Below are 10,000 nucleotides of genomic sequence, written 5' to 3'. Positions count from 1 at the left end.
GACAAACGGTTGCCATGGCGAGGATGCTAGTTCGCTGCCTGGCTACTCCTGTGAATGGAGGCGGTTTGTTTACGCGGCTCGCTCAGTGGGGAGGTGTGAGGAGACGCTGGTTGCCATAGTAACAAAGCGCACCGTCTCTGATCATTAAGGCGAAATGGCGTCAAGACGAAACTCTGCCAGCGGCGAGTCGGCAGACACTTCATCGTCAAAGCATAAACTATCCTTTAGTCCAGTGCAGACCTTGCTGATTTCCTGTGATGTCATTTCCTGTGCGTTGCAGGAAGATCCCCCTGGCCGCAGAGAGCCGAACGCCTCACTCTGGTGCCCCGCTGGCCCCGCCCCCCCTGGCCCCGCCCAGCTCCCTGCCCCCCCCTCTCCTGCCCTCCCCTGCCCCGCCCACCCCATCCAACAGCGTCTCCATGGTAACCTACTCCACTGCCTTTCCCCATGTGGGCGCGACCGGGGGCGTGTTCAGCATCGTTGACTCCGCCTCCCTCCTGCCCCCCGTCCCCGCGCTGGCCCCCCTGTACCCCTCCCCCCCCCGGCAGCCCCGCCCCCGGCCCGCCAAGTCCCCGAAAGCCTGCGACCTGCCCCCACGGGGGGGGTGGGCTGTGGGCGAGGTCACCGGCAGCAAGAGGAGGAAGTCCCCGCTCTCCTCCTCCTCCTCTTCCTCCTCCTCCTCCTCGTTCACGGGGCCCCTCAGGGGAAACTGCCACGCGCCCCTGCCCCCGCCCAGCCCCCACCAGCCCAGCCCAGCGATCAGCAGCAACGGGACCGCCCCCCTCTGTGCCAAAGCCCCGCCCCCGGGCCACGCCCTGCCCCGCCCCCTGCCCTTCTCCGGGGACCACGCCCTCTTCGCCCGCGCCGACGGCAGGAAGCGCAAGAGCTCCAGCCCCGCCGGGCGGCCCGGCAACACGCCCAAACCCGCCCCCCTCAACACCATCTACAGGCCCCCAGGGTCAGAGCCGCCCCACCCCACCCTCCCCCGACAGGTACGAGCCGCCCCCCGCTCACACATCCAGTCCAGGCTGCGTGTCAGTGTTCAGGGTGTGTGTCTGTGTTCAGGCTGTGTTTAAGTGTTCAGGGTGTGTGTCAGTGTTCAGGGTGTGTGTCTGTGTTCAGGCTGTGTTTAAGTGTTCAGGGTGTGTGTCAGTGTTCAGGGTGTGTGTCTGTGTTCAGGCTGTGTTTAAGTGTTCAGGGTGTGTGTCAGTGTTCAGGCTGTGTGTCTGTGTTCAGGGTGTGTGTCAGTGTTCAGGGTGTGTGTCAGTGTTCAGGGTGTGTGTCTGTGTTCAGGCTGCGTGTCAGTGTTCAGGGTGTGTGTCTGTGTTCAGGCTGCGTGTCAGTGTTCAGGGTGTGTGTAAGTGTTCAGGGTGTGTGTAAGTGTTCAGGGTGTGTGTCTGTGTTCAGGCTGCGTGTAAGTGTTCAGGCTGTAAGTGTTCAGACTGTGTGTAAGTGTTCAGGGTGCGTGTCAGTGTTCAGGCTGTGTGTAAGTGTTCAGGGTGTGTGTAAGTGTTCACGCTGTAATTCAGACTGTGTGTAAGTGTTCAGGCTGTGTGTCAGTGTTCACGCTGTGTGTAAGTGTTCAGGCTGTAAGTGCTCAGGCTGTGTGTCAGTGCTCAGGCTGTGTGTAAATGCTCAGGCTGTGTGTAAGTCTTCAAGGTGTGTGTGAGTGTTCAGGCTGTGTGTCAGTGTTCAGGCTGCGTGTAAGTGTTCACGCTGTGTGTAAGTGTTCAGGCTGTAAGTGTTCAGGCTGTGTGTCAGTGTTCAGGCTGTGTGTCAGTGCTCAGGCTGTGTGTAAGGGCTCAGGCTGTGTGTAAGTCTCCAAGCTGTGCGTAAGTGTTCAGGGTGTGTGTAAGTCTTCAAGGTTTGTGTGAGTGTTCAGGCTGTGTGTCAGTGTTCAGGGTGTGTGTAAGTGTTCAGGCTCTGTGTGTAAGTGTTCAGGCTCTGTGTGTAAGTGTTCAGGCTCTGTGTGTAAGTGTTCAGGCTCTGTGTGTAAGTGTTCAGGCTCTGTGTGTAAGTGTTCACTGTCTTCTCTCTGTTTCTGGTTCAGCCAAAGGTACATCACTGAGGGTGGGGGTGAGCCGGTCACCATGGCAGCACGGTCACATGACGCTGATGTCACTGCTGATGTCACGGGCCATGTCATCCCTGGAGCCCCCGAGGTGATGACATCACAGCCTCGGCCCCGAGCTGAAGGGCACCGGGGGGCCCTGCTGAGGGAGGTGCAGTGTTCCTGGGCCCCCGGGTCTGGAGACACCTCACAGGCCCGGGGGAAGAGAGGAGAAACAGGCTCATTTACTGCTTTTCCTTTGGTGAAAAGGCCACTTCATGTTGCATGGATTTCAGTCTATTTTACTGACATGAGCAGTGTTTGTGCAGCGCTGCGTTTGGAGAGCCGTAGGCCGGGGGCCTCCTTTCCGAGGTCTGTGTGTTCCTCCTTCCTCTCAGCCTGTGGACAGGGTGCGCTGCTGCCCCCCGCAGGTCAGTATTAAAAGTGCACTTACTCCCCGGTCTCCCCTGGAGTCGACTGGAACGGGCGCCGCAGTGCAGCCAGGAAACGTGGATTTGGGGAAACGTATTTTAATGTTTTAATGTCAGAAACGGAAGACTCGGGGCGAGGATGTGCGTTTCGGCTCGCGAACAGCTAGGAATCGCATCCGAAATGTACAATTTTCATAGTGTACTTTTTCGTTTGATTTATTTGTCATTTTCTTTTAATATTGTTCTATCTCGACCCAATAATGCTAAGGTTCGTCAGCAGAATTATATTTGTATTTCCTTTTTAAAGTATTATGATAGTATTCCAATTGTTGAAAAAAGGTGTACAAATTTGTACTATTTTTATATTTATTTTTTATTTTCTCAGAAAATTTTGTTACTTTTTTAAAAACCCTTCTTGGTCACATGGGATTCATGAAATTTATGAAATTTATGAAATTTATGAAAGATTTTATGTCAAACTCCATAAGGGGCATGACATTAATTTGCTCACGGCTTTTATTTATTTTGTTCGTCCAAAATTCTGAGATTAATTTTACAATCTCACGGTCTCCTCCTTTGCTTCTGATCTCCTGTCTGACTCTGATTTCAGCCAATCACACGTGATTTGTAGAACAAAGCCTCAGAGTGGGTTCTGACAGGTCTGTGATTGACAGCATGTTGGCTCCGCCCATCACGGGGACAGGCACATCAGAGTCCAGTGTGAGGAGGGGCGGACATTAGCAGCACTTTCCAAAGGCACCAGGAGCTTGCCTTTAAAAAAGTATTTCACCTTAAACTTAGCTTAGTCCTGGACTAAATTGAGTTTTGTATGGACAATCTCCTTTCAAAATTTAATTTAGTCTCGGACTAGGGCTTAATCTGTTTGTTCAAAACTGGCCCACAATGTGTTGTCTTAAGTAAAACTTGGGGCTGACGAATTTAAAGTTTTCACAAGGGGCTTCTCACCTCTGAGAAGTGAGCTCCGGGAAATGTGGACTGGCAGCCGCCTAATCTCTTCTGAATGCTCATCTCTCCCTCTGACTGATCACACAGAGAGATTCTTCCTCACGTCTGAGACCCAGAGAGTAAAACGCACCTGGGCCACCCTGGCTTCTGGGTAATGTAGTTTCTGGGCCCATACTCTTGGAAGTGCCCCAGGAAAACGGACCACTGATCTCGGGCCATCTGTCCCCTGACCTTATCACTATCTTATCCGTTGTGAGCTAAAAGGCCAGACTGATCCGAGATCAGTGATCCTACACTATGAGTACCCAGGCAGAGCACTACACCGCTGTTGGAGACTTCTGCCTCTTTGCACTTTTTACCCCCAAAGTCAGAAGATTCATGTGTACTTTAATTATCATTGGGATTATGTATATTAAAATGTTTTTTTTTTTTGTAACCATCATCTAAAGGCAGTTGCCCCCTGTGACCTGGGCCTCCTCAGTATCACCAGATATGTCCCAGATCTCTTTTTTGGGAGTTTATCTCACCTCTGGGCAAGACACCGTTCTCGCGTCTTGAGCGTATTCAGGTAAATGTCAGGAGACTGCGCGTTCAGGTTACCCTCCTGAGTGGCAGCCGCTGCGGACCGGGAAGTTCACGGCGGCTGAGTGCAGGAGGCGTATAGAGCCACGCGCCAAAACCGCGCGCTGACAGAGCCATGAGATTATGGGATGCCTTACTTTTGTATCCACTGTAAATACAGCTGACCAAACACAGGAAGCGGTTGCCACAGAGGTGATGAGCGTTGCTGATACCCAAATGACGTGTTGTACGAAGAGGAAGTGTTTTTGTTTTGTTTCGTTTCATTTTATAGACTTTTTTTAAATTATTAGGACTCGTCCTGTTGACCCAAGGCATTTTCAGCCAGGAAAAGGAAAAATGTATTTTCAAATATGACGGAAGTTTATGGGATTGTCGCTGTTGCACAACTAGGAATATGTACCCGCCACAATCGGTCTTACTGTCTGAGACGAGAGAAGGTTCACGAGCATGAGAAAATCAAAGCCGTTAATTTGTGTGTTCTTCTATCAGGAAGTGAATTGCCATTCAGTTTCCGTTTTTCCCTCAAATGCAGTGGACCTCACTCCTGGACCCGGAGAGCCGCAGGGTGTGCTGGCTTTTATCGTTACTCAGAAGCGAATTGATCAATGAAAGCAGTTAATTGCAAAATGAACTCTCCTCACCTGGTTTCTTGGGTCTGTATTGGTTGCTGACATTGAGGCGAAAACCAAAACCCAGCACACCCTCCGGCTCTCCAGGACCAGCAGTGAGGACACACAGGGACGCTAAGGAGGCCCGTCTGGGCTGTGCCGTGAATCGCAAAACCCACCGACACAGGCCCCTGATCCTGGATCAGCAGGCGGGCTGGAGGCCCCTCGCTGATGGCGCCGTGTGCTGATCTGAGGTCAGTCGGGACGGCGCTGAGGTGGGCGGTGTAGGAGGAGAAATCAGGGATCGCGGGATGGCGACGAGGCAGGGGGAGCTCCGTCTCACGCTGACACCTCCGCCGGGGGGTGGGCGGGGCTCGGTTCGTTTTGTATCTGCAGCTTTGTAAATAAAATAATTTATATGTTTGTAAGAAGTTTCGGCTCAGTCTCTTCAATCACGGACAGCGGTGTTCCCATTTTATATGTTTTCTGCAAGTTATCTTGGCACCAGGTGTGTGTGTGTGTTCTACCGATATCACACTGGGTTAGCTCACTTAGTTCACATAAAACCTGGGCTGAAAAAAAAAACTATTCCGAGGTTTACTCTGTGGCCTTCTCCTGTCCTGTAACATGCGTGGTATTCCCCCAGAGCTCTCTTTCAGTCAGAGTATGGTTTCAACAGGTTTTGACGTTCCCGGAGCCAACGTAACATAGCAACCGATGTAAACAATCCGGTAAACCGGAAATGGCGACTCCACGGGAGCAAGAAGCAGCCAGCTATCTGGAAAAACACAAAATCCCAGAACTCATGAACAATTTAACAAGCATGCTCTTTTTTCATAGACCCGGTGAGTAGTTTATATTACATTGTTTCAATATCCGATCTAGCCAGCGATTAAGTCGTCCCTGCTAGTCGATTGAGATGTGTAGCTATTGGCTTACGTTACCGTTACGTTACCTTGCACAAGTTATCCAGCAGAACGCCACTGTCAGCGATTAAAAGTTTGAATTTGTGCGACGATTTCTGCTTTTCTTTGCTGATATGTGTTAGCGAGTCACTGAGCTAAGATTAACTGTCGTGGCATGTTTACGTAGAGTGGCTATACTTGCTTATAAGCCTATTAATTCGTATGATGTACCGAACATAAGGCTGAAGCAATCATATGTACACGACATGTTGGTGTTCTTCCCAAGGAAATGTTAGTTCCTTCGGGCTTACCATGTTCTGGACCATAGGCTACAACTTGTCCTGTGATCTTGCAGAAAACCCACGCGAGTTTCTGATCACACAACTTGCCCTTCTGAAAGCGTCCAGGCTGCGACCACTTGACTGCCCTTGTCTTATCGACGAGTCAAATTTAGACGCAGTCTTCGGGATACTGGATCCAGTTAAGCAGGGATACATCACGCTTGCTCAGTACAAGCAGGGTAATGTGCTCAAATGGTATCTTTCTGTTTATGTGTAGAGTTAACGCGACCTAGGATAACGTTTTCTTCTCTGCAGCCTTGGCAACCTTGGGCATTCAGGATTTCGACGAGTGTCCCGAAGGTGCGGATTTAAGCCGAATATCCCAGGAAACGTTTAAAAAGGAGGCGTAAGTACAGAGTCACTACATATAGCAATACTACAGGTTGTGGATGAAAGATGGTCTTTGTACAATATTACCAGAACACATTTCAGCAGTGAGGATATATAACACTGTCATAAATGTCATTTTTTTAAAGATAACTAATATGAAAAACGCATGAAAACGGTTTGTAGTTGCAATTAAAACACAAACTGAGAAATGTGCAATCACTGTAGTCAGTTTTCATACATGTAGAAATACTTCTCATTTTTTACCAATCCTCAATACTGTAGGTATTTGTCCACTGTTCTTTCTTTTTACATTGTTATAAAATAGTATTAAATGGTCAAGGCTATCTAAAAACATGTCTGTTCTTTCTTTTTACAGCAAGGATGGACTCTTAAAAGGCTCATCGACATTTAAAATGTGAATTATAACCTTGTATGTTTGAAGCAATGCTAAATGCAAAATTTAAAATCATATATTTGAAATCTATTGTCTTTTATTGTACTTTCATTTGGTTTATATGCTCTGAGTATAACCCCTGTCTGGTTCTGCTCCCTTTATCAAAACTAGAAATGAAAATTAAATTCAATATGTAGGCTACTACTTTGCTTTTTCAGCACTTTGTCATGCATTCAAAGAGGATCAAGTTAATGCAAAACGGACACAGGGAATATCACACATTTGAAATATTATACATTCACAGGTAAAATGGTGTGAAAAAGAAATTGCAGTAAGAGGAAAGATAATGATCATAGTAGGAAGGCTTACGGTCAGTAGCTGCACACCCTAGCCCTGGTGAGCCACAGGGTCTGCCAGGTTTTTGTTTTCGCTTTCAAATTAGTGGACAATCCTGACCTAAGAAACCAGGTGATCTGAGTTCACTGTGATCAGCGGTGCTTGGACTGGACTTCGGCAGACCCTCTGCTGTTCGCCATGGTAAAAAAAAAAAAGCCTGACAGTATCACTTAATTTAAAATAATATAATGTTTTATGAGGCGTTGCTGCTTACCGTCTCATGGGAATTCAGTGTACGAGCTGCATGTTTTTATTGATGATTATTATTGTGATTATTGCCGGAGATAATGGTGTCTATTTGAATGCGGCGTTTCTACGGCACACTGGAGGGCACAGAGTAATTTGCGCCTCATGAATATTCAACTCAGCGTTCATGGGCAATCAGCCTCCACTGCGACATGCCATAGCGAAAGCGAAAGGGTCTGAAATTTATGAAGTTTTTTTATGTTAATTATTTCTGTTTATGTTTTGTGTTTCAATGGATTAATTAAAGTGGGTTTCAGTAAAACTGGCTTCAGGCTGCACAATATATATATAGATATTGCTTTGAGTTTTTACTCATTTAGATGCTCTGTAAATGTTTGTACTGTTTCACACCTGAAGAGTTTTTGTTGTTGAATTGGAGGCCACACCCTCAACGCCTTGTACAAGCAGGAGATGCCACCGACTGACAGGTCCTGACGGGACTCAATGTGATCAATGTGCGTCTCCTCATAACCTCACCAAAATCCCGAACTTTCTGTCTTAAAATGGACACCGAATCGTCCCAATAGTGACCCAAAGTTCGGCGCTCGAGGTAAGCCCGATTCTGCCGTTTCACGCGACGCTCCAGATTGGTCTCGTGGCCCCAGCTGTTCCAGCTTCAGCCTCTATCCTGTCTGCTGAAAGGGGCGTAAACGGTAGAGTATCTGCAGTTATTTGCCTATATTTTAACAAGGGGTTTTCGCCAGTTTGGAAAAACGGTGGTATTTCACTATATTTGAAGGGTGTCACACAGAAGTATTTAAAAGCTAACTAATTGAAGACGTCGTTCGACATCTCATCTGAACTCAAACACGGGGAAGGAAGATTGCAGTTTCTGTTCCGGACAGAATGGAAATTAAGGTATGTTACAGCATACATGTTTAACACATTCTTTTAGCAAGACCATTTTTTTTGAGAGCGATGTCAGATTTCAGAATGCTTGTTGTCGTGCATAGCGTGACATTTTACCACCGTTAGATGGCGCTGTTCCACTGGCTTTTAAACACGGTTTCATTTTTTTTTCTCTTTTAATGACTTCAATATCAAACCTGTATACAAATAAAGTTAAAATGCCCGTCCTTCCAAAACACAATTTGAACCGACGCTTGTAAAGATATAGAAATCATGGATTTGCAATAGAGTAGGCTAATGTCTTGTCCACCAGAAAAATGTATTTAATAATTTGCTTCGTTAAAAAACAGGCATAGTTCCAAAGAGTTCATTCTTTAGAAGACGAAGGAGCCTGCGTTTCCACACTACCGGGCTGCATTTATTAACAAGGGCAAATAACTTAATGTAAGCCATCTGTCACATTTACCCTCACCGACGTCGAATATTAAGGGCAATTTGACTTTGACCCGTTCGTGTAGAAAATGCACCTTGTACTGCCGGCATGACACTAAATCGCGGGTCCATTTTTCACTTTGAAGTCCTACGTGGCATTAATTCAGATTTATTCCCTCTTGGCGAAGTTGATGACTCAAGGTTGGCATGATGCTGGGGACGGTGCACTTGAGCCCGTGTGTGTGTGGGGGGGGAATTCTCCCCCTCCCCCTCCCCGTTTTCAGGTAGCAATTTGTCCTGACCCGCCCCCTGTCAAACCGTGCATTCCGAAACTCATCCATTTGACTCTAAACAACCTGTATAACGGCGGGTAATCTGAGGAAAAGCACGCCGCTCGCGTCCACCGAGAGGAGCGGTGGACGAAGGTGCACCAGACAGGAGTTGGGAAGCCAATCAGAGGCGGTGGGAGTATTTTTGAGATTCACTTGGAGGAGACAAGCTCGCGCGTCAAAGCGCTGTCCCTTTCAGCTCCACGAACGGCGGAGGAGCCCTCGACCAGACTCCGAACAGCAGGTAGAATCTCAAACAAGATTGTTTGTTTTTTTCACATTTATTTTAATACCCTAGCTGTTATTAATGTGAGACACACCTTGGGTTTGATTTAAGGTTGATGTACCCCCCCCCCCCCCCCCCCCCCTCCTTATGCATCTGTATGTGTAGTGTCTTCATGTGTGATACACGGGCACGAATGTTTCCACTGATGTTTAAGCCATAATATCAAGTATTGTGTGCTGGAAATTGAGGCTGCCGGACACGTTTGTAAAGCCAAGACGGTTGCGTACAGAGGATTGCGGATTGTCGGTTGAGGGTTGGAGGAGCTGGTTGCTGTATCTACGCCACACGGAAAAGTGTGGAGCTCCGCAACGAAGTTGCATTTCAGATAAAGAATGCACTCTCGCAATATCATACGTAACATACACGACTCTGTATTACTACAGATCAATGTAATGCATGCAATTACTTCTATAACATGTATTTTAAGGTTTTTTTCCCCCCAATTGGGCTCACACTTCAATGCAAAAAAAGCTTTTTAACATCGATTTTGGCATCTAGTTTGAAATCTCCATCAACTGTCAATATGACATCTTATTGTGCTTTTTAAAGTATGTTTTGTGTTTGGTGCACATATGAACACGTATCGTATAATTCGCAACGCCTCGGCGTGGCAAATGTGTGATGGAATTAGCAGTGTAATGGCATGGTTTTTTCCCCCCCCTCTCTCCATGTATTACATATTCGCTTCTTTTTTTCTTTTTTTTGAAGTCACAAGTTTTCATGCACACTCTCACGCTGCCGAGAACAGGAGACAAAGCCGAGATTCAGCGTATTGCAGCAACATATTTTAATTAAGCGTCTGTAACCTGCCCGACGGACCGTCGTATCGCCGCATTTCTCTGTACCCACCAAGAG

General features: G+C 47.5%; 3 protein-coding genes across 6 annotated transcripts in view; all 3 read left to right on the top strand.

Moving 5' to 3' along the window:
* LOC133118819 (ataxin-7-like protein 1) overlaps positions 1-3,266 on the top strand; it is a 13,451-nt gene extending 10,185 nt beyond the window's left edge. Inside the window, exons 10-11 of the mRNA XM_061229080.1 lie at positions 281-992; positions 2,051-3,266. Coding sequence (XP_061085064.1) covers positions 281-992; positions 2,051-2,068 — 730 coding nt within the window. The 3' untranslated portion in view covers positions 2,069-3,266. The remainder of the gene's footprint in view (positions 1-280; positions 993-2,050) is intronic.
* A 144-nt stretch (positions 3,267-3,410) lies between these two features.
* si:dkey-42p14.3 (EF-hand calcium-binding domain-containing protein 10) lies at positions 3,411-6,808 on the top strand. The gene is made up of 5 exons (XM_061229081.1): positions 3,411-4,891; positions 5,317-5,482; positions 5,898-6,062; positions 6,139-6,229; positions 6,590-6,808. Exons 2-5 carry the CDS (start codon positions 5,380-5,382, stop codon positions 6,630-6,632), a joined length of 402 nt encoding a protein of 133 aa, XP_061085065.1. The 5' UTR covers positions 3,411-4,891; positions 5,317-5,379; the 3' UTR covers positions 6,633-6,808.
* A 353-nt stretch (positions 6,809-7,161) lies between these two features.
* The window catches only part of LOC133118818 (metabotropic glutamate receptor 8-like), a 110,945-nt gene continuing 108,106 nt past the window's right edge, over positions 7,162-10,000 (top strand). Inside the window, exons 1-2 of one of the 4 annotated variants that reach the window (XM_061229076.1) lie at positions 7,162-7,902; positions 7,989-8,107. The gene's annotated coding sequence lies outside the window, so the exon portion shown is untranslated. Of the gene's footprint in view, positions 7,903-7,988; positions 8,108-9,025; positions 9,104-10,000 lie in introns of those variants that run through there. The other 3 variants (XM_061229078.1, XM_061229077.1, XM_061229079.1) reach the window with 3 other exon arrangements.

This window comes from Conger conger, chromosome 19 (genome assembly GCF_963514075.1).
Source record: "Conger conger chromosome 19, fConCon1.1, whole genome shotgun sequence".
In the NCBI taxonomy this organism is placed as follows: Eukaryota; Metazoa; Chordata; class Actinopteri; order Anguilliformes; family Congridae; genus Conger; species Conger conger.
This window is presented reverse-complemented; position numbering and strand designations above follow the sequence as displayed.

Coding starts and splice junctions, on each gene's coding strand:
- si:dkey-42p14.3 (XM_061229081.1), top strand. CDS start 5,380: ATGGCGACTCCACGGGAGCAAGAAGCAGCCAGCTATCTGGAAAAACAC. Junction 6,063..6,138: donor GCTTGCTCAGTACAAGCAGG/GTAATGTGCTCA, acceptor TCTTCTCTGCAG/CCTTGGCAACCTTGGGCATT. Junction 6,230..6,589: donor GAAACGTTTAAAAAGGAGGC/GTAAGTACAGAG, acceptor TTCTTTTTACAG/CAAGGATGGACTCTTAAAAG.